This window comes from Dermacentor andersoni, chromosome 1 (assembly GCF_023375885.2).
Source record: "Dermacentor andersoni chromosome 1, qqDerAnde1_hic_scaffold, whole genome shotgun sequence".
Lineage (NCBI taxonomy): Eukaryota > Metazoa > Arthropoda > Arachnida > Ixodida > Ixodidae > Dermacentor > Dermacentor andersoni.
In genome coordinates, this window is record NC_092814.1 from 305960663 (window position 1) to 305984192 (window position 23530).

A 23530-nucleotide genomic window follows, 5' to 3' on the forward strand; every position below is an offset into this window, starting at 1 on the left:
TTGGTGGGTCGCCCTTCGTCCTCATCAGCCTCCGTTCCGCTCTTCTACGGGCAGCGCATAGATTTTTGAGCTTTAGATCCGGAGCGCGGAAGTGGTCGGGTAGCTTCAGCTCAGCGGTAGCCAATCTCTTGCTACGTAGCATGTCCGCGAACAGGTCTCCAGATGATTCGCTTAGGCCGTCCCTGTACGTATCCCAATGCGTCACAGGACAGGATCTTCGGCCGTTGGTTCTATATCGAGCAATGTTAACGAAGACAGGAAAATGATCACTGCCCATTCTATCTTTACTAGTCATTGACGATGCGAGGATGTCCGTTGAGTGTAACGTCAAGTCAATGACACTGTAAGATGCCGGTGGTCGAAAAAACGTTGGCTGTTTGTCATTTGCCACACAGAGTCCCTCGGTGTTTAAAGCACTAACAATTTGCTTTCCACGTGCATCAGTCGCCTTGTCGCCTCAGAGAGTATGGTGCGCGTTGATGTCCCCACATATAATCCTCGGAGCTGGGCAGCGGCTGCAGAGGTCTCTTATAATTTCTCCCATCGATACCTTCAGGCGAGAGCTCACATACACGGAGGCCACGCTGAGGCTTCGGTTTCCCAGCCGCACTTGTACAGCAGTGACTTCCAAAGCACTGCTGCAAAGGTCTTGTACTGGTAGAACGTAATGTGGTATTTCACGTCTCACATATAGCATGGCGCTTCCGTTCGGAAATGTCGGAATACTTTGGTTTCCATGTGCGACATAACCAGCAATTGATCTGGAACTTGGAAGACCAGCCTCGGACAGGGCCAATATTGGCACAGGCATGTTGCGTAAGAAAAGCGACAGTTCAGGTAGATGGCACGCAAGACCCGCACAGTTCCATTGAATAATAAGTGGCACCTGTGGACCAGATGGTGAACATTGTGTCCTGACCGCATCCATATTGCTAGGTGCTTTAAAAAGAGGCAAAGCTTAGAATCACTGACACGAGCGCCAGGACTACTTCGAGCATTTCCTTCATCGAGCTCACCGGCATCTTCTCTATGTGGGATCGCAAGGCCTTGAAGAGAGCATGTAGCACCTGCTGACAGTCCTCCTGTGGTGTGTTTTCATCGCAACGCGATTGGGGTCGCTGCAGTACAGACACATAACTTCGCTGTTCCGGTTGTTCAGCAGTCTTCTCGTCTACGGGGCCTCTGTTCATTGATTTGAATGCTTTAGCCGGTCCGCTGCGCGATGGCACCACTGTGTCCTGGATTCCTGGAGAAGGCTTCAGGCTTGGAAAATCAGTTTCACTCTTTGAGCTCCATTTGATTTTGTCTGACTCTCTGTGACTTTCTGTCTTTTTCTTTGTCGTATTTCTCTCATCGTTTCTTGCTGGCCCCAAGATAAACGTTTTCTTACGCTTTATTGCCGCTGCCCGCGTAGGACACTTGCTATAACTAGCTGGATGACCACCACTACAGTTTGCACATAGAAAGTTCTCGCTGCACGCGCATGTTTTGAAATCGTGCGGTCCTCCACATCTCTTGAACAGCTGCTCACCACGGCAGTACTTGGCCACATGTCCATAGCGCTGACACTTGAAGCACCGAGCTGGTGTCTCAACGTAGTCGATGGTCTGGTGTCTTGTGAAGCCCAAGTTGATCTTCTCTGGACGGTCTTTATTTGGAGCAAATGTAAGAACCACGGAGCTGGTTCGCCTGGACTCCCAATCGGTTTCGGAAATTTGTGCGCGTCGCGTGACTCTCCTTGCATGGTAAACACGTTGTGGTTTTAGGTATAGCAACAGTTCCTCGTCAGTGTACCACTTCGGTACTCCTCTAATAATGCACGTGTTTTGCAGGTACGAATTGGGCGCTCGTGCTGAGATTGCAGTCCCTGAGATTGACTTGCAGCTGAGAAGGGAATTCACATGCTTTTCTGTCTGTACATCTAGAAGCAGGACTCCTTGAGCAGTAAATCGGCTCCTAACTGGCGATGCGCCAAGAATTTTTTCAATTTCAGTAGACAGAACAATGGGATTTACTTTTTTCAGGCCGGCTCCTTCTGAGCCAGGCGTAACAATCACTGGAATTCCGACGGTTCTCTTCTTGCGGTGACGCACAAGCCTGAAGCCTTCATCGTCCAGATCTGTGATGTTAGCTATGTCACAATCGTCAATAAGCGTAGACTCGTCGTCTGTTTCTGTAGCCTTGTATCGCTGACAGTCACGGTTGCTCTCAGGGTCAGTCGGTGGCCTCTGTCCCGGTGTCAAGTCAGGCGTAGTCATGAGGGAGCTCTCGCCGCTACCAGATCGGGCTCTTCTGCAGGCTCCTATCGAAGCGACGGGAGGCGAAGGCCCCCCCGGCCTCCGGTAGGGAAGGTACCTTGGCGAGTCGTCCAACGTCTTCGACAAATCTGTTTGACAAAACGTCGAAAAAATTCCAGAACACTAGGGAGCGATAGAGCAGTGCGACTGTGTCGAACCAAACTTCTTCTTCCTCCTGGCTGGGCGTTGCCTTTACCAAAGCCTATACACGCTGGGCGTTACCTTTACCAAAGCCTATGCATTCCCATAGGGATGACCGACACCACTACCTGTAATCACGGCGGCCATGAAGAATCGATTGACCACATTTTGTGCGCGTGCCCGCAGTACAGTCCACAGAGCGAATGCCTTCGCCACGAATTTGACCAGTTGGACGACCAACCGCTATCGAAAAAAAAACGAATTTTACGCCATGATGATGATGATGATGATGATGATGATAGGAACTTTATTGTACCGCCGGATAAGGAGGCCCCTACTTCTCGTCCCCGGCACACAGGCCTTGGGGACGGGGGCCGGAACCTCCGCGATTAGAAGCAAACAAAGAGGTCTTGACTCTTCGCGGCTTCTTCCGCCAGGCGGATGGCGTGTTGCTGTGGAGTAGGGTCCTCGCTCCGCAGCAGGGCTTCCCAGGCCTCTCTACAATTTATGTTTGCTTTAGCCCCTGGTGAGCTAGCGCATTCCCAAATTATGTGATCGTGGGTCCCTCTCGCCCCACAGTGTTTGCACTCATCGTTTTCTCTATCAAGCATAACATGGTATGCCCAGACCGGGTTTACGAAGTTCCCAGCTTGCAGGCGCCGCCATGCGAGTGCCTGTCTATTGTTTAGACTTTTATCCGGTGGTGGCACCAGTCTCCTGCGTAGCCGATAATTTTCGACAATCTCCGTATAATTTTGCAGACGCTCGTCCATGTTCCGGCAGTCGGGCGTTTCCACAGCCACCCGGAAGTAGAGAGCTCGGGCTAACTCGTGGGCCGCCTCGTTGCCAGTAACGGACGTGTGTGCAGGGGTCCAAATTAGGCTAATTTTTCTGTTCAGCCGTCTACTGGCCAGAACCCTTGCCGCTTCCGGCGAGATCCTACCCTTTCCAAAATTCCAGATGGCCGTTTTGCTATCGCTAATTATGAAATTTGCTTCCGTTCCCACGCAAGCGAGTGCCATCGCAACTTCTTCAGCCGTTTCCGAGTTGCGGCTTCTAATGGTGGCGGCCGATACGGGGGCACCTCGGCCGTCGACCACCGAGGCGACCGCCGCACCCGACTTGCCACTTGCCGCATCCACGTACGCGACCGGCTTGCTGTCCATTGAATGAAAGCGTTTGATTAGTGCTTCTGCTTTCTTTTCCCTCCTTTCCATGTTGAATATGGCATGCATGTTACGAGGGAGGGCGGGAATGATTATATTTTTCGGCAGTCCAGCGAGATGTTTGTCTTGCCTCGTAGTCCCCTATCTGTTTGCAGGCCTGCCATTTCGAGGATAGCTCTGCCCGTGGTCGTTCGGCTTAATCTTTCAAGCTGCGAAATTCTCAAAAGGACCTAACGTCACAGACGAAGGCCATGCAAGCACTATTGCGCTTTTTGCGATCTACCGGCCTTTGTGAACATCTTTAACTGGGACGCCTTTTGTGTGTGTGTGTCCCGTGCGTGCGTGTTTTTTTGCTTTTTTAACGCTTTCCTCTCTGTCCTGTTTCTAGACTCTTAGACAAAAGTACACCCGTTGGGGTGTATATCTGCCACACAACAATAACCGTCCTCAGCCTTGCTTGCGTTTCCTTTCTTGAAAACGCCGCACCCGCTACTTTCCTGTCGGGATGGCTATGTCATGCTGATAACGCGCATGCCGTTCGTTACTGGAAAGTACCGGGCTCGCAGCGTTAAAGAAAGGAAATGCGGACAAGACAGATGACGTTTATTGTTGTGTGGCAATAGTTTGTAATCTTGTTTTAGAGTGTAACCCCTATCGCCCATCCCCAGTGTAGGGTTGCAAACCGGAGAATGATGTCTGGATAACCTCTCTGCCTTTCCTCTTCATCTCTCTCTCTCTCTCTCTCTCTTAGGGTGTACACTCTAAAAAAGTTTACGTCCTTTGGGATGTATATCTGCCACACAACACTCTAGAGAGAGAGAGAAATTTATTTACAGAAAGGCAGAGAGGTCGGCCTTAGCTATACCTTGCTCTGGCCTGCTACTCTACACTGGGGAAGAGGGACTGGGAGGGAAAGGGCTGATGAATGATGATGGTATAAGGAAGAGATGCGTATATAGAAATTCACAGAGTTGTGGACTATCTAAAGCCGTGCGTCCAGCCCAGTGGCTTGGAGAAAAGCTACAGCGGCTCTTTTTATTAGGGCTGCGCTGTTTGCATTGGGCCAAGGACCTAAAGGAAACTCGTCCGATAGCGGTCTCTCGTGGACCTTTGCAATGGAAGAGACAAGTTGCTGTCGTTCTTGCGCGTAGGCGGGACACGCACAAAATATATGTTCAAGTGTTTCTGGCACCTCACCGCATTCACAGTTTGGGCTAGTATCACTGGCACCTATCATATGTCTATAACGGTTGGTGAATGCGACACCAAGGCGAATGCGGTGCATCATGCTCGTGTGGCTTCTTTTGAGCTTGTGAGGCATACGAAATTTCATTTCTTGGCCCCATTTGTGTAATCGCTTGTGTCGTCGATCGGGTTGGGTCCAGTGTTCTAACGTAGAGTTGCGGTTTACATGACGAAGTAGGGCGTTTGGGTCTGTACGTGAGAACGCAATGCGTACTTGACAAGCATTATCTAAAGCAGTTTTCGCTTCAGCGTCTGCCTGTTCGTTCCCGATGAGGCCACAGTGTGAGGGTATCCACTGAAAGGTGACATTGTGGCCATTTCTAGTTGCGTCGTCGAGGCGTTCTGTAATTTCTATAGCCATGGAATAATACGGGCCCCGTCTGAGGACACAGTCAATCGTTTGAAGGGCTGGCTTGCAATCGCAGAATATCGTCCATGCGTCAGGAGAGGAATCCTCGGAGAGAAATCCTCGAAGAGAAATCCTCGGAGAGAAATCATCGGAGAGAATATCCTCGGAGAGAAATCGAAGTGGCTCCCGGATAGCAACAAGTTCTGCGGCAGTTGATGTTGAGCTATGGTCTAGTTTAAACCGCCGAGCGATGATCGTATGTGGAATGACGAAGGCTGCAGTGGAGGCATATGGTGTGACAGAGCCATCGGTATACACGTGTACAGTACCTCCGTACTTTGCAGAAGTGCGCCACAGGGTGAGTTATCTGATTCCAATAGATGCAACGCATGACTTTTTAGTAATTCTAGGTATCTGTAATGTAACGGCAGGTTTAGGCAGAACCCACGGGGGTATTCTTGGAATACAGGCGGGAGAAAATCTCGACGGCAGAACGCTTTGATGGCGCGATATAGTTCTTGAAAAGCTGGAACCTGGTTGGGTGGCAGGGAGCGATGACAGAGGATGGTGCCTGTGTCGGGTCAACACGCCAAGGTACATTCGAAGAGGCTCGCAGAGCAAGTATACCCCAATAGCACAAGCCCGACCTTGCGCTATTGTTCCATTGGTTGACGTGCATCGTGGGAGGCCTAAACATGTGCGCAATGCTTGAGCTTGAATGCCCTCCAGCGCGCGCACACAGCTAAGTCCAATGCTGGAGAGCGCCGGAATGCTGTACCGTATATACCCACGAATAGTGCTTGGTACAATTGGAGTAATGATGACTCCGAGGGGCCCCATCTTGGTCCTGCAACGACGCGAAGGACGGGAACAAAACTCTTCAGCTTTGACTTCAGTGCGGCGACGTGTCTTGACCAAGATAATCCCCGGTCTATGACTAAGCCAAGGAATCTGTGGTGTGTAACCGTAGGTATCGCTACTCCGTTAACAATTATCGGATACCTGGTCATTTGTTTTCGCGTGAATGTAATCAGGGAACATTTTTCTGTTGAGAGTTGGAGGCCTTGACGCCGCAGATACTTAGCTGTGATTCAACGTTGAAGGCTGGCACGCATTTGGGGACGGGTGGCTCCAGATGTCCATATGCATATGTCGTCCGCATATGCGCTAATCTTCACCGTGCTAGGAAGTTCGGATACAAGGCCAATCAATGCAACATTGAAAAGAGTTGGACTGAGAACTACTCCTTGTGGAACACCTGGATGTATATGGTACTGTCCGGTGTCGCCATCATTTGTCGACATATACACCGTGCGGCCACTGAGGTAGCTAAAAATCCATGCATATAGCCGGCCGCCGACGCCTAAATCTTCCAGTCCATCAAGGATTGCATAATGGAGTACATTGTCGTATGCACCCTTAATAGCTCCAACTAACCGACGGCGACTTCTTTCTTGTTCAACAGTGGAGACCAAGTCGATAACACCGTCAATGGAAGAACGGCCGCTTCTAAATCCGTGCATAAAATCAGGAAAGCAATTATTTTTCTCTAGGAACCATTCCAGCCTTGACAAGAGCATTCTTTCCATTAATTTGCCGACGCAACTGGCTAAGGCGATTGGTCTGTAGGAGGAAAGCTGGTTAAGGCTCTTCCCCGGTTTAAGCAGCGCTACAACGCGACTACATTTCCAACTATCTGGAACATTTCCTGTCTCCCACGTCGTATTATAGAAAGATAGAAGAAGACGTCGTGATTCTGTGCCAAGATGGCAGAGCGCAGCGTACGTGATTCCGTCTGGTCCTGGTGCCGATGAGCATCGAGAAACAGAACTCGCAGCGTCAAGCTCTTGCATCGTAAGCGGTACTTCGAGTCGCTCATCAGGTGACGGGGGCGCGATAGTGACAAGGGCTGAAGTCACTGCATTAGATGCGTCCACAATGAGTTTACAGTAGTCCTCTGCTACCTCCAATTCGGTCCGGCGTTGATGTAAAGCCATCGCACGGAATGGGTGTCTTTGTTGTGGAGTTGCCTGGAGACTTCGTATGATCCGCCAGATCTTAGATAGAGGCTGTCGTGGATCTAGGGATCCACAGAATGCCCTCCAACGCTGTCTATCAAGCTTCTCCAGATACCGAAGAACATGTCGTTGAGCTCGGCGACTGTTCGAAAGATCTGACGGTGACTTTGTTCTTCTGCATCGCCGTTCCGCGCGGCGACAGATTGCACGAAGGGCCTCACATTTTATGTAGACTGATGATCTGTGCCTCGGTATGCTGGTTTCTCTGGTTTTGTCCCGCAGGGTAGAAGCAATGATGTCCTCTATTTCGGATGGAGATGTCATACTCTGACAGGCGGTGTCGACAGAAGTCTTAAATAAAATCCAGTCTGTTTGACGAATGTACCGTGAGGGTGAACCGCGAAACCAGCTAAAGTGAAGGTAAGTGGGGAAGTGGTCCATACCATGAGTCTCTAGATCCGTCGACCAGCATGCTGAACGCAGAAGGCTCCTTGATACAAACGTTAGGTTAAAACAGCTGCTGTAGGACGTGCCACGAATAAATGTAGGAGACCCGTCATTGAGCACATTTAGTCCCTGACTACACATGAAGTCGGCTAAATATTTGCCACGAGAATTCATCGAAGTGCTACCCCATAGGAGATTGTGCGCGTTAAGGTCACCAATCACAATATGAGGACCTTGCGATGCTCGCAGCAGAGACATCAGGTCCGAGAAATCGATCCTTGCTCTTGTGTGGATGTATCCTCCAATCCGTGTAACCGTGTGACATCTGTGTTTTATGGTAAGGCATACGTAATCATTAGTGGTATGCTATGGGACGTCATGTCTGAAATACACCAGATCGTGACGTATACAAACTAACACTCTGCTCGAAGTTTGGTCGTTACGAGACCACATCTGGACATATCCAGAAATACGGAAAGAAGAATCCATATTAGGTTCACAGATAACAATAACTGGAAATTGGTACTTAAATACCCGCTGTCGGAAATCCGACAAACGACCACGTAGACCTCGAGCATTCCATTGCATAACAAGCGAATGACGCATCCGTTCTTCAATCATCGCTATACTTGCTTAGTGAAGAACCACTAGCAGTGGTTCCAACACTTCAAGTAGCTGCACGGCAGCCTTGGCAGCCGGGGTATTTAGGCCGGAAAGAATCCTGCGCATGGAGCCCATCAAATTTTTCAACATACTCGTGACGTCAATGTCATCCATCTTTTCATTTTCTTCAGTGCGTATAGGAGCGGTACACAAGGGCGTTCTTTCGAGCGGATGTTCTTTCAAGTGTTTATACGTATTTCTTCTACTTCACCATGGGCAGTTCGTTCAAAATATTCCGACAGGCTCTGCCTGTTCAGTGTGTTGAGGTTGTCTGTTGTCATGGTTGGTACGTATGCAATAGTGTATGACTGCTTGCCACTTGCATTTTTCTTCGCCTGGCGACTGATCGGTGATGTTCTTCGTATCTTCCTCTTGAGACGTCAGCTTGACACCACACTAAAATCGCTGTCCGAGCCCATATCATCTGTAGAGGAGCCATCAGATGACTCAATCGGGACCATGCTGGGGTCGAAGCGGTCACTCACGTCACCGGCATAACGAACTGGCCGTTCAGGACCCAATTGCTGGGCGGGGTTTGGGTCCCCCATTGCAAAGGACGACGTCCCCCAGTTTTCTAGTCACTGATTGCAGAGATCACAGAAAATTAAATAAAAATGCAGAGAGCTCGAAGCTGAAGCTGCTCACTACGATCACTTCTTCTTCCTTCACACACAACACTCTAAAACGAAATTACACCCTATGGGTTGTATCTTGCCACACAACAATAAACGTCCTTTTTCTTGTCCACATTTCTTTTCCTTAACGCTGCGAGCCCGGTACTTCCCTGTAATGAACTCAAGGCGCATTATCAGCATGACAAGCATTCCCGACAGGAAAGAAGCGGGCGCGGTGTTTTCGAGAAAGGAAACGCAAGCAAGGCAAAGTAGTGATTGTTGACTGTACCTTTTTTTCCCGATTTTTACGTGTTTCGCTATAGGCGAGGAGCGAGCACCATGCGGGCTAGCCGCTGCTCAATGCATTTTGCGGCGTATACTACATATTCATATGTAGTATAGTATAGCATCTTTTATGGTGGAGTCCCCTGCAGTTCCACTGCCAAATCCTAAATTGGGTGTGCGGCCCCATCCTTGCTATATAGAGTGCCTTCCGGCGTTGCTACTAGGGTCTCGAGGGAGATGGTTTTATTAATCGATCCGGGGATGTGCAGTGGTGGCGGCGTAGGTACCGACGCGCCATCCGGGAAGTAAACGGGGCATACGTGGGTCGACGTATTGATGTCCATTTCCTGCACATTGGACTCTATCTCTGCCATTCTGTTTTCTAACCATTGAATTTTGATGTTTTGCGCGTCTAACTTCTGATCCATGACCAAGAGTCGCTGATAAACTGCAGATAATCATTCGTTAATCTTCGTGATCTCGAAGCAGATCGAATTCAACATTTCTCTGACTTCGGACTTGGCTTTTTAGCCTGTACATTTCGGGCATGCTGGGAACGGCCTTTCTTTTGGCTGGGTTGCCCGAGTGGCTCGCATCCACGACCATGGGAACGTCTGCGGTTTGGGGAGAGGGGGTCCCCGAGGGGGTTGAACTAGGAAGTGGACAGGGGCGAGGTCCCCGAGGGGGTTGGGGAGAGGGGGTCGCCGAAGGAGTCTCTGAGGGGGTTGAACGAGGCACTGGAACGTGGTGAGGTTGACTAGCCTTTCTGAGCTCTGCTATTTCGGCTCGCATTAACTAGATTATGCTGCGCATCTCGGTATTTTCTTTCCTAAGCTGAGCTATTTCAGACGAACCATGCTCTGGCGCCGCTACCCCCGTTACCTTTGCGGCATTTCTCCCTCCACTCCGCACCCTGTCTGCCCAGGTGGCGCCTTGTTTCCCAGGACCGGCTGGCTCCTCGAACTGGACCTTGTTCTGTGGTCCCCGGGAGTGGCTTCCCGATCTGGAGCGGCCCCGAGACCTGGACTTGGAAGGGCTCCTGGATCTGGACCTCGAGCGGCTTCTCGAGCTGGAGTGCCTGCTCGAAGGTCTAGCCGGTTCGCTGCCGGCGCTTGTCTGTGCTGGTGACGGGTCTCGATGCCTGAATTCTGCATTTCTTTCCCTTGTCCTTCGTCAAACGATGTACGGGAGCTGGAATCTTTGCATGCAAATCTTGTCCGCTGTGGCGTGCGGGGCCCCGCAGAGGCCGCAAGTAGGCGAGCAGGTGTGGTGTTCGTCGGGGTTGTTGGCCCCATATTTCCTGCATAGTTTGTCCTCCGGCGTTGGGCAGACAACGGCTCTGTGGCCTAGTCTACCGCATGCATAGCAGCAGTCATGCTGCCTGAGGTTCAAGGAGCACTTGACTAGCGCCGAGCCGTAGAGAACGAACTTGGGGACCTTGTAGCCGTCGAAAACGATGACTACCGTTTCGCTATTCTTGATTCGCTTGGCTCCCAGGGCTAAGGGATTTCTCTCATTGAGAATGCTTCTGTCCAGGTAGGCCTGGCTCTCCGACACATCAATTTGACCTATGACACTCTTGCACGTGGCGTGCGGCGCGGCTTCGTAAGTGCTGAGTTCGTACTGTTTGATTTCAAGATGATGCTATTCATTTTTAGATAAGCGTCTGCGTTATCGCGGCGACGCGGTCCTGAGGACAATAATATTTTGAGTTGCTTTGGGGCAGACAATGTTGTGGCTAGCTTGCTCGGACGTCATTCCTGCCGCGGCGGCGACGGCCCGACCAAGCCGAGCGGAGCCCGTCTTCTGAACATCCAGACCACCCCTGGGGCGGGCGATAATCTTCCAGTGTTCCTTCGGGAGCTGAGGCATTCACGACGACTTGATGATCTTGTGCTTTAGGCTAATGCGCTTCCTGCTGCCATTGCGACGCTCGCGGTGCCCCTCGCTGCTTGCCTCTTCACGGGTGCTGTCAAGACGACAGACGCGCAGGGCATTTTTCTTGACAGCGACGGAGCGCCAGCCCTGCTCTGTACCAAATTCTTCCGGAGGGACATCGTCTCCTTCGATTACAACAACCATTCCCTCTGTCACGACGAGGCGGGACTAACCCTGCCCGGCGAACGCTGGTTAGGCCTTGCCGTCAGACTGAGGGGAGCGCGCCATCACAGAAGAGAAGCAGCTCGAAAAACCGACGAAAAGGCCGAACACCGTTGAAAAGTTGGTATCCGTGGGTTCCTCTTTCCTTTATGCAACCGTTGGTGCAGAAATAATCGAGATTGAGATGAATTTCTCACCGAAAATATCGAAGAAAGCAGGAACCGATGTGGGCACGACCATACTACTCGGCGCCTTCTTCTTCCTCTGGATCTGTGCGTGCGCGCGTGCGTGCGTGCGTGCGTGCGTGCGTGCGTGCGTGCGTGCGTGTGTGTGTGTGTGTGTGTGTGTGTGTGTGTGTGTGTGTGTGTGTGTGTGTGTGTGTGTGTGTGTGTGTGTGTGTGTGTGTGTGTGTGTGCGCGCGCGCGTGTGTGTGTGTGTGCGCGCGTGTGTGCGCGTGTGTGCGCGTGTGTGCGCGCGCGTCACCGAGCCACTTCATGTTCGTACGCGGCCTTCGGTCTGGCTTGCGGATACAGCCTAAGCAAGCTTTCTAAGAATGGTGCACTTAAATGCTTTCTAAGTTTTGTAACCTAAGGAACGTGCACTTTATTATATCGGACATTGATTACAATAACGACTCTACAGAAACTGCATCTCACAAGCACGCTTACCAGTAGCTGGGGTTCGCACGATCAACTCTGCTGATTTCCCAACTTCAGGCTCGCCGTTGAGGTTGTAGAATGGCTGCAGCGTAATCTTGTATTCGGTGTATCCTCTGAGGCAATCAGTGGTGTAGCTACTCAGCGAGGGCGACAGCGTTGTCTGAAAATTGTGGTCAGAGGAAGCACCGCGTAAATGGTATCCCGCCAGCTCAGTGCTCGGCGCTTCGCTCCACGTCCACGAAAGCAGTAGGGAGCCGTTCGGATTGGTCAGGCTGGTGAACTGGGGCGCGTCCAAGAGGAAACTTGGCCCTGCACGCAGAAGAAAAGGCGCAATTAAGACAAAGAAGTTACGTTTTCTCTTAATAGGGTAGAGGCTTGGGTGAGTTGGTTGTGGTTCATAACGGCGGTGTTTGCGTAGCGCACGAAAGTAGGAAAGGAATGACAGAGACGAGTAAAGAGCGCTAACTTGCAAACGATGTTTATTTGCGGACGAGCATAATATATTCGCGTGGCAAACAGGAAAACACACAGAAAAGGGGGGATACACAGAGCCAGCACATCATTGATAAGTCACTTCACGTGCCCACGATTGCCCTGCTCCTTACATTTTCTCTGCGTATCAGCCAACCTCTCAAGTCAAGGATGCACAAACTGGCGGGATGGGCCCCCAAATTGTGCAACAAAGTGTTCGAGCAGGTTTTATTTGATGGTCTCTGTCGACAACCTCTGTAAAATTACGGAACGTATCACCTTCTAGGCAATCAGTGAAGCAACTTATCTTGACCCACTGCAGTCATCCTGCAGTAGTCGCCTTTGCGTCAATGTGCCAACATGTGTACGCAAGAAGGTCATCTTCTACTCCTGCGTATACTTAGGAATGTTGATCACCTTTTCGGGCATGCTCGTGATAGGATTGGTAATATCGATGAATGATTAATTGATTAATCGAGAAAATGTATCCAGAAACACGAATAATCTTCATCGATGTCCGCCTTTCACTTAATATACTTATCTATGAAACCTGTTCGATTAATCGTTTTAGAGAGTTTGACAGGAGTGGCGCGAAAAAGTTGACAGAACATTACAGCGTGGTGTGATCCCTGGTTAATGGTCCTAAACACTAATAAATGTAAATCTATGTCAATTTCCCGCAGTCGTAATCGGCATGACTTTCTCTACACAATTAATTACATCCCAATCGACACTGTAAACTGGTGTTCGCATATAACTATCATATCATCTGCTACCAAAACCTTGGGATTTCTCAAACGCAACCTCCACAATGCTCCTCAACAGGTAAAATTACTAGAATATAAAACACTGCTTAGGCCAAAAATCGAATACGCATCACCCATATGGCATCCTCATCAGATTTACCTCAGCAACGCCATTAGAACCATAGAGAATCCATAGAGAACCGCGCCGTAAGATACATTCACTCGTCATACTCATATGATATCAGCGTATCACCATTAAAAGTAGAGTCTGGTTTGGACACACTAGCGCACCGTCGCCGTATCGCGAGCTTATCATTATTCCATGAATTCTACACCAGTTCGCTTCGCCACGCACCTTCCATTTTGCCACCTTCACGCATATCGCTGCGCACCATTCACCCACTAAATGTTGCTCGGCCTAGCGCACACACTGTCACCTACTCGTCATCATTTTTTCATCGTACAGCTAAAGACTGGAACGGCCTTCCCCACCACGTCGCTGCCATCGCCACCTCACCTGCCTTCGTGGAAGAAGTAACAAGTGTTCTCTCTGTAAAATAACATAGTGGGCAACCTCCTGTATTTTTGTACCACCCACCCCTTATGTAATGCCCCACAAGGGGTCTTTAAGGAAATGAAATGAAATCGCACTGGAATGGCGGCGCACGAGCAGTGACTGTGGTAGAGCGACTGTCGTCCGTTTTTGCGAGTCCCGAGTGATGCCGAGCCTCAGCGCTTCGCCTCCCTTTCCCCACATCGCACACGCCACCACGCCACCCGAAACCGGAGGCTTGAAATGCCCTCGCAATTCATTGCATACTGTCGTTGATCGTCGTGCCACTCCCAGTCCAAAAAGACGTGGCACAGCATACGCGCTGGTTTGGAGCATGTATTTGACACAGTCATGAAGTTCATCTCGATTCTAGCAAATCTTATCGTCCGAGCATCTATTCTCGCATGCGGGTTGCGTGGCCATTCAAAGAAGGTGTCTGTTTAACCCATACATCCCGGGTAATTGACATTCCTTCGCTCTGTAGAAAAGAGTATGTGGCTTAAGATCTTAATAACTTTCTTCTCCCCTGGGCATATTGCAATTTCTGGCATATTTCAGTCGAACCTCGCCTCTCACTTATGCAATTGTTTTATTTGTTGTTTAATGGTACTGTAGGGATTCCCCAGTGCGATGTATCTTATTTATTTCTGCAATAAGTGCCATTTTATAACAAATATTCTTTATATCTTCAAAAACCAGTAGTGCCAACCATATTTAATCTTTAACAGGTTAACGATTATCATTTATAAATTGTTTATACACTCATCTTTCAAACTTAATTGCTTCCACCTCTCAATCAGATAGGGGCCTACAAATGTAGATAACTGTGTTTCAACTTTCTTGAAGGTGCCTGGCAAAAATGTAGATTAATCAATTAATGGATGAAAAACCCTGCATCCAAAGCGCTTAATCAACGAAAGGCTTTTAGCCTTTCGTCGATTAAGCGCTTTGAACTTGATGAATAGTTAATCGTTAATCGAATAAAAAAATTAATCAACCATCCCTAACTCAAGACCCTGTTGAAGTAGATCCTGTTAACGATGTGGCGAAAACGCTATGACCTATGCCCAACGAAACTTGATCCGATGTACGTACGTCATGCAATCATCAGCACGAAAATCCGCGAGATAGTGATTATCGTTTTGTACCTAACTAATGACCAGAAAATTAGGCATAGAAAGGTTAGAAATATTTGCTGTATCACCGGAATTAAGCTCTCGATGACGTTTCTTCTACGCAATGAGTATATTGAAGTATAAAAATTATGTGATGGGGTTTTACGTGTCAAAACCGCTATCTGATTATGAGGCACGCCGTAGTGGGGGACTCCGGAAGTTTGCACCACCTGGGGTTCTTTAACGTGCACCTAAACCTAAGTACGCGAATGTTTTCACCCCATCGAAATGCGGCCACCGTGGCCGGGATTCGATCCCGCGACCTCGTGCTTAGCAGCCCAGCACCACAGCCACTAAGCAACCACGGCGAGTATTTAAATATTTAATCATTGAGAAATGGAGTAGAAAATATGCTGGCCTGCCCGGAGATCCTAGATGGTAGTAAATATTGTTGTCCATGGAACTGTTTGGCGCTCTAATCATAGAGAAAGAACTTTAACAAGAGGGGACACTCGGCAAAAGCTGGCAACAGGAAATACATCACGCCTAGTGTTAATCCCATCCGTTAGTCCCATCCGGGAGAAAAAGAAGAATGTGACAAGAATGTGAAAAGACGTTTATCTTTATTCTTTCCCGCTAAAACTAAAACGTTTTGCGTATAAGTGAACTTCTGCTTTGTGACTTACTTTTATTGGCGTTACCTAGCAACAAGCTAACAATACGCCAGGTGCGACAGATGCATGCGTCATATGCGCCAGACATGCCACTGAAACCAGGTTGCGCATGGGAAGTTCGTCTGTTCGGCGACCCGTATCTTTTGGATGTAGCGCGTTTGTTGGACTCCTGGTGTATTCTGCATTCCTTCTGCACTTCGACACGGCACCACTGTACTATTGGACTACGGCAAGGTGAGAAATCTTGTTTGACAGCCTACGACGCATTTCAAGCAATTTTGGCTTTTACGGCACGGAACCGAGACTTGTGACGCAGATAGCGAAAAACAGCTCGGCCGTCCTGGCATAGTTAATTTGCGTAAATTACTCATACTTGGAGATATTTGCGACGCTGTCTATTAGCCCTAACATTATTATAACTTATTTCGGTAGTTTTTGAGCACGCTCGCCGCACCCGGCTTGGGACACAGTTAGGGAAAAGCAGCTCGGCTGCGTGGCGCAGTTTCACGTGTACTGAATCCTACCCGGACAAGTTCTGGCACTTTTTGTGACCGCGAACATTATTGTAACTAATTTAGTTACTTTTTGGGGTACTTTTGAGGCATGCTTGCCACGCCTGGGGTTGTGAAGCAGTTAGCAAAAAGCAAGCCGGCCGCGGTGACATTACGTTTGGCGTCTACTAAATCTTAGTGAGACAAGTATGTGACGCTTTCTATGGCCCAGCCACATATGCCTTATTTCGGTACTCCCGCTTGTCGAAAACTCGACGAGCGATTGCCATGAGGGATAATACTGGAGTGTGCTGCTTGCGCCGGCAGAACGCGCGAAAGATAACGCCGAGAAGCTCAAAAACCAAGAACTCGAAAATTCTGTCTTCTGAAAACAGGCTTCGCACCTATATTATACGCAGTTCTCTTGAGTGCGAGTACAAGGCATTGTGTAAGCGTCTAGCATGCTCTGGCTGAGAGCCTGTGTTGTGGCAACCTCTATGTATGTAGCGTACTTAGAGATGTTGTTTGACAGCCTACGACGCATTTCAAGCAATATTGGCTTTTACGGCACGGAACCGAGACTTGTGACGCAGATAGCGAAAAACAGCTCGGCCGTCCTGGCATAGTTAATTTGCGTAAATTACTCCTACTGGCAGATGTTTGCGACGCTATGAGCCCCAACATTATTATAACTTATTTCGGTAGTTTTTGGGCACGCTCGCCGCACCCTGCTTTGGGATGCAGTTAGGGAAATAACTTGGCCTTAGCGTGGCTAAGGCCAAGTTATTTTGGAAACGCGGAGTCGGACGCGGATTTGTGCTCTTAAAGTGCCGGAAATAATGCCCGGGAATGGGGGAATGCTTGCAAGTCCGATGTTTTCTTCATAATTTATAGTATGGCTTGGAATGAGTCGGGTATTTCAGACGCCATGTATTGATAATAACGGCCCGCTCACGTGCAAATTTTGCCAACCAGTTGCTACCCCGAGCGTCAACTTTTCCTGGAGCGTCGCCGCACACCTCTAGCCACGGCATGACAAAGTCGACTGTGTCTTGAGAATACACGCGTCCTCAACTTTCCGTCGCTGGAGCCGACTTCGACGAAGCAGGCTTTGTGCCTGCACTCGCTATCGCCGCCCTGGTCGGCCGCGAGCGGGGAAGCGCCGCGGGAACGTCGACGAAGACCCCTTCCCGCGCGCCCTTCTTGAAGTAAACATGCAGTTCTGCGAAGACAGTCGGATGGCGGCGGGCTCCGTGAACCTGTGTGTGTGTGTGTGTGTGTGTGTGTGTGCGTGTGCGTGTGCGTGTGCGTGTGTGTAAGAAAGTAAGTAAGCCCTCGCGAAAAGAGGCGGCCGTTTCCGTCCCCTGGGTATCGGGGGAGGACCGAGTGTTTATAAACCGCTGTTGTGCGGATTCTCAGTACACTCTCGCAAGCAGTCATGTTAGACTAACGTACTTTCTCTCGCAGTCATGCTAGACTGATGAACTGCATGCAAATACTGTAAATAAACCCATATTCCTCGTTCTCCATGAGAAGCAGTCCTTCCCATCATCAACGTCCTCCGCGTGGATGAGTTGGACGATGGCATGGGCCAGCTACCTTCTAATTCATGCCGGACCCCATTCTTGACAACGGGTTACGAGCGATGGGATTGAGCCCCCAATCCTAACAACTGGCTGACAGCGGTGAGATGGACTTTGCGACGTGGTGCTGTGTTAGCGGTGAGTGCTTGGTTCTTGCTTTGACTCTCTAGGCTTCATTCCCTGGTTGTTCTGTTTAGAACAGTAGGAAAGCTAGATTGTTGAGTGTTAGCTAGGTTGTGTTTACCTAGCTAGATTTAGCGAGCAGAACCAAGGCAGTAAAGCAGGAATCATGGAGTTAAGGACACTGCTGAGAGACGAGTTGTTGATTGTTGGTGAGGAAATAGGCCTAGATGTACGCAAGGAAATGCTAAAATCGAAATTATTGGAGGTAATTTCCGAACAGGCCAGTGAGCAAGAAATTGAAATGGGGTTGGAACTTCTGAAAAGAGAGAAGAACGAGAGAGAAAAGAAAAGAGAGAGAGGAACGCGATAAAGATCGCGAGTTAAGAAATATGCAACTTGAACTTGAAAGCAAACGTTTGGAGTTGTCTCAAGGAAGTGAAGGGGCTCTGGGACGATCAAGTGAGGCAGAATCATACCCCATGGACAGACTATTAAACCATTTGAGGTCGGGACCGACATAGGCTTGTTCCTAAGCACTTTTGAAATGACTTGCGAGAAGATGAACTTCGGTCCGAGTACACGGCCACAGCGGTTGCTGTCTATGTTGCCGTGTGAGGCGGCGGAAGTAATCGCCAGACTCAGTGCACAGGATGCATATGATTATGCAAAAGTTAAGGCTAGTCTCCTGAAGAAATACCGCCTTTCAGACGAAGCTTGTCGGCAAATGTTTAGGAGCACAGGCAAGAAAGATAGTGAGGGGTATCCGGAGTTTGCATACGGCTTAAAGGCCAACCTAGTCCAGTGGCTGAAAAGCGCAGAAGCGTACGACAGCAGAGACATGATCATTGAATGCATGTGTCTAGAGCAGGTTTAGAAGACCATACCACAAGCTATGAAACTGTGGGTGCAAGACAGAGGGAATGTAAACACTGTGGAAAGGGCGGCTGAATTAGCCGAAGAGTACGCAACGCGTAGAAAGTTGAACGCCGAGGACGGAAACTGGGACGGTCGAAATGGACCGCGGAAACCATTTCCGTTCAAAAAGGGTTCGCGGACTAGACGACCGGAGCCTGTAGACGTGGAGGATAAACCAGGAGAAAAGAGCGAGGAGTAAACTAACGGGAAAAGCGTACAAAAAAGAGCAGAAAAGAAAATTCGAATCTTTTAGGCCGATCCGCTGTTATAGATGCCACAACCTGGGACATATAGCTGCTACCTGCGGGAAGCCCAGTGTAGTTTTTTCCTACGCAGAGGAAAAAGACGAGAATATGGAACTTTTAAGTCCCTATCTTTACGACCTAAAAGTTAATGGCAAACCATGCCGAGTGCTAAGAGACAGTGCCGCCACGACGGACATTGTCCATCCGTCTTACGTGACGGTAGATGACTTCACCGGAGAAGTAGCATGGATCAGACAGGTTGTAGAAGAACACAGCGTGTGTCTGCCCATGGCGAAAGTCAAAATCAGTGGACCATTAGGGAAGCTAGTGACCGAGGCTGCAGTTTCCATATTTTTGTCAATGCAGTACCCCTACATTTTTTAGAATCGTTCTGATCAGTTACTGCGTGAAAAGGGGCTTAAACTGGGAGAGGGCATAGTACAGGCATTGACCCGCGGCCATGCTCGTAAAATGGCGCCGCTTTCGCCTCAAAATGCACAAGCTGCTCCAGCGGAAGCAGAAAAAGGGATAGCTTCAATACCCGAATCCGAGCTAGGCCCGAGGGACAAAAAAAAAAACAGTTGAGGAGAGCATTCCAGCTGACCAGCTCAATGAGAGCGTAGCACTAGAGTGTCAAAGTTCAAGCCTGCAGGAAGAGCAAGCTGACGCATTCGCAAGCGAGACAGGGTCGTTATTATCACCGGCCTCAAATAACTTTGATCAGCTCTTCTGTGTGGATAGAGAGTCACTGGCAGCCGAGCAAAAGAATGATGAGAGCTTAGCTAAATTACATCACACAGCTAAAGAAGGCATTGCTAGGCGCAACGTGATGATGCATGAGAGAGGAGGATTGTTGTATTGGCACTATTGAGATCGAAAGGGTAGGATTTTAGATCAGTTAGTCGTACCTACTAAGTACAGGGAGGACCTTTTGAGTCTCTGTCATGGAAATGAGTGGTCCGGCCACCTAGGCATAAAGAAGTCAAAGGAAAGATTGCTTATGGAATACTACTGGCCTGGCTGTTTCAAAGATGTAGAAAACTTTGTAAGGTCATGCGACGCATGCCAGCGCTCGCGTAAACCAGGAGAGACATGGAAAGCTCCACTGGAGGTAGTGCCCTTATTAACAGAACCTTTCAGACGACTTGTGGTAGACACGGTAGGGCCTCTACCAAAAACAAAATCGGGTTACAGGTACTTGTTTACCATGCTGTGTTCGGCTACAAAGTTTCCAGAAGCAATCCCTCTGAAAGAGCTCAGCTCCACCGAAGTAGTAGACGTGCTTTGACAGTATTTGCACGAGTTGGGTTTCCAGCCGAAATTCAGGCGGATCAAGGGTCAGTATTCACCAGCGCACTGACTTCCACATTCTCGAAAAAGTGCGGGGTAAAGTTAATACACGGTTCCGTCTATCACCCTTAGTCAAAAAGTGTAGAGAGGTGGCATTTAGTGCTTAGGCGAGTTTTGCGTGCGCTCTGTTACGAGCAGAAGGAGGACTGGGAGAACTGTCTGCCGGCAACTTTGTTTGCTTTGCGAACGGTTCCACATGAGACTACAGGGTTCTCGCCAGCAGAACTAGTGTATGGGAAGACACCCCGTTCTCCACTGAGAATGTTAAGAGAAATGTGGGAAGAAAGAGGAGAGAGTCTAACAGGGGTTTAATACGTGCTAAATCTGCTGGAACGGGTCAGCGCAACCCAAGAACTAGTCGAAAAGAGCATGGGAGTAGCTCAAAAGAACGCCAATTTCTATTACGACAAGAATGCCAGGTTTCGTACGTTTAACGCCGGAGGCCAGGTAATGATCCTCAAACCTTCAAGAAAGAACAAGCTTGAACTTCACTGGGACGGACCCGTTAATGTGTTGCACAAGCTTTCAGATAGTAACTATGCTCTGAAAATGCCATGTCGCCGGAAGGAGGTGAGGATATACCACTGCAATTTGATGAAGCCGTACGTAAAGTGGAGCGGAGGCGTTCACTTTAGCATTAATGAGCAGGATGACACTAGTGCCGAGTTTAATGGATATAAGGCGATCTTCAACTCTGAAATCAGCTTGGAAGAAGTGGTAAAACATTCGGTAAGCTCGCACGCTCTTAGACCCGAGCAGCTAGAGGAGCTAGAAGGGGTGTTAGGGGAATACATCGACAGGTTCAGCGATCGGCCGGGTAGAACCGAACTAATAACGCATGGAATAGAGCTGACATCAACCGAACCCGTAAGATCAAAGCCTTACAGGGTGTCTCCAAGACAGAGCGAAATTATGGAGGCAGAGATACAGCGCATGCTAGAGTTGGGAGTTATTGAGCCCGCTGAGAGTGACTACACGTCCCCGCTGATACTGGTAGAAACACCTAACAAGGACCCTCGTCCGTGGGTTGACTACCGGAAGGTAAATGCCATCACCAGGGATCAGCTGTACCCCATACCCAACATTTAGGAACGAATTGAAAGAGTTAGCGCTGCTAAATACATTTCAACTATAGATCTCGTCGGGGTACTGGCAAGTTCCCCTTTCAGAGAATGCCAGCCGCTGTGCCGCATTCATCTCACTTGTAGGCACTTATCGCCCTTTCGCACTCAGATTCGGGCTTAAGAACGCGCCGTTCAGCTTCTCTAAGTTAATGGATATTGTCCTAAAAGACTTGCAGGAGTTCGCCTTGCCATATCTTGATGATGTAGCAATTTTTTGGACAGCTGGGAACAGCACGTATCGCCCCTCAAACAGGTGTTCTGACGGTTGAAGGAAGCCGGCTTAACGATGAAAGCGGAAAAGTGTAGATTTGGTTGTTCACAGGTTGCTTATCTGGGCCATGTTGTCGGCCAGGGCACGAGACGGCCGGCCGAGCTGTAAATAGCTACAATTGGAGAATTTTCTCAGCCGCGCACGAAAACAGACCTTCGTTCATTTTTGGGAGTTGTGGGGTACTATCAACGGTACATTCCGAATTACTCGCAAATGGCAAGTCCATTAAAGGACGCCCTCCGAAAGGGAGCACCGAGTAGCGTACACTGGGATCAGGACAAAGAGAACGCTTTCCAGTGTTTGAAAACGCTATTGGTTTCTCGTCCTGTGCTTCACGCGCCAGACTACACAAAGGAATTCATAGTTCAATGCGACGCAAGCGACAGAGGTATGGGCGTGGTACTTAATCAGGTCGGCGACGATAACGAGGAGCATCCTATCCTCTATGCCAGCTGTAAACTAAATGTGAGACAAGAAGCCTACACCACTTGAGAGAAGGAATCCGCTTGTTTGGTTTGCGCCGCCCAGAAGTTGTCGTGTTACTTGTTCGGAGCGAAGTTCATGTTCGAGACCGACCACTGTCCTCTGACGTTGCTCAATCAAATGTCACACAAAAATGGCCGCTTGCTCCGATGGAGTCTCTCCGTTGGATATAACAACTTCTCCGTTAGATATAAGAAGGGGAAAGTTGCATAGCAATGTGGATGGTTTGAGCAGGCTAATTTGAATTCTGCGTTTAAGGGTCCCGCCTAAATTTTAGGGTTAGTATTGTGAATTTTGTTAAGCCAGGAAGATCCCCTCTCATTTAGCAGGATTCCCTCCATGATTGCTGAATTTGTCAGCACGAAATTGTTTCAGAAATTGGCATAGATAAATGCAGCATTTTTGTTTCTACACATGTTTTCTTTCAAACCTAGTGGGTCTAAAGTGAGAGCCAAGGCACGTCATCTCGGCGCAGAACCGTGTTGCGGGGTTCATTTTGCAGTTGCCTGTCCTTGTTGGATATTTTGGGGTGGTCACATCATTACACAAGAGGTCGCTGCGAGCTAAGGCATCACCCCCTGGCCACCAGCCGTTCTCTTCCTGCCCAGCGGTTGTCAGCGCTGGACAGTCGAGATTTTCCGGGCCATGGAGGCGCTGTTAAGAACGGCCCGCTGACGTGCAAATTTTGCCAACCAGTTGCTACCGCGGGCGTCAACTTTTCCTGGAGCGTCGCCGCGCACCTCTAGCCGCGGCGGGACTAAGTCGAATGTGTTTCGAGAACAATACGCGCGTCCTCAACTCTCCTTCACAGGAGCCGAGTTCGACGAAGCAGGCTTTGTGCCTGCACTCGCCACCGCCGCCCTGGTCGGCCGCGAGCGGGGTTAAGTACCGCGGGAACGTCGACGAAGACCGCTTCCCAAGCACCCTTCTTGAAGTAAACCCCGAGTTCTACGAAGACAGTCGGATGGCCGCGGTGGTGTGTGTGTGTGTGTGTGTGTGTGTGTGTGTGTGTGTGTGTGTGTGTGTGTGTGTGTGTGTGTGTGTGTGTGTGTGTGTGTGTGTGTGTGTGTAGGGGGAGAACCGATTGTTTAGAAACCGCTCTTGTGCGGATGCTCAGTACACTCTCTCAAGCAGTCATGTTAGACTGACGTACTTTCTCTCGCAGTCATGCTAGACTGATGAACTGCTTGTAAATACTGTAAATAAACCCATATTCCTCGTTGTCGATGAGAAGCAGTCCTTCCCTTCATCAACGTCCTCAGCGTGGATAAGTTGGACGACGGCATGGGCCAGTTACCTTCTAATTCATGCCGGACTCCAATCTTGACAACGGGTTACTAGCGATGGGATTGAGCCCCCAATCCTAAGAGTTGTAATGGCGCCCATTCACCACTTTCGCACG

The 23530-nt window shown here is 49.4% G+C and overlaps 1 protein-coding gene across 1 annotated transcript in view; it reads right to left on the bottom strand.

Annotated features, from left to right (window-relative positions):
• Positions 1-23530, bottom strand: part of LOC126547714 (uncharacterized) — a 132404-nt gene that overhangs the window by 45673 nt on the left and 63201 nt on the right. Inside the window, exon 4 of the mRNA XM_055063357.2 lies at positions 11994-12293. Coding sequence (XP_054919332.2) covers positions 11994-12293 — 300 coding nt within the window. The remainder of the gene's footprint in view (positions 1-11993; positions 12294-23530) is intronic.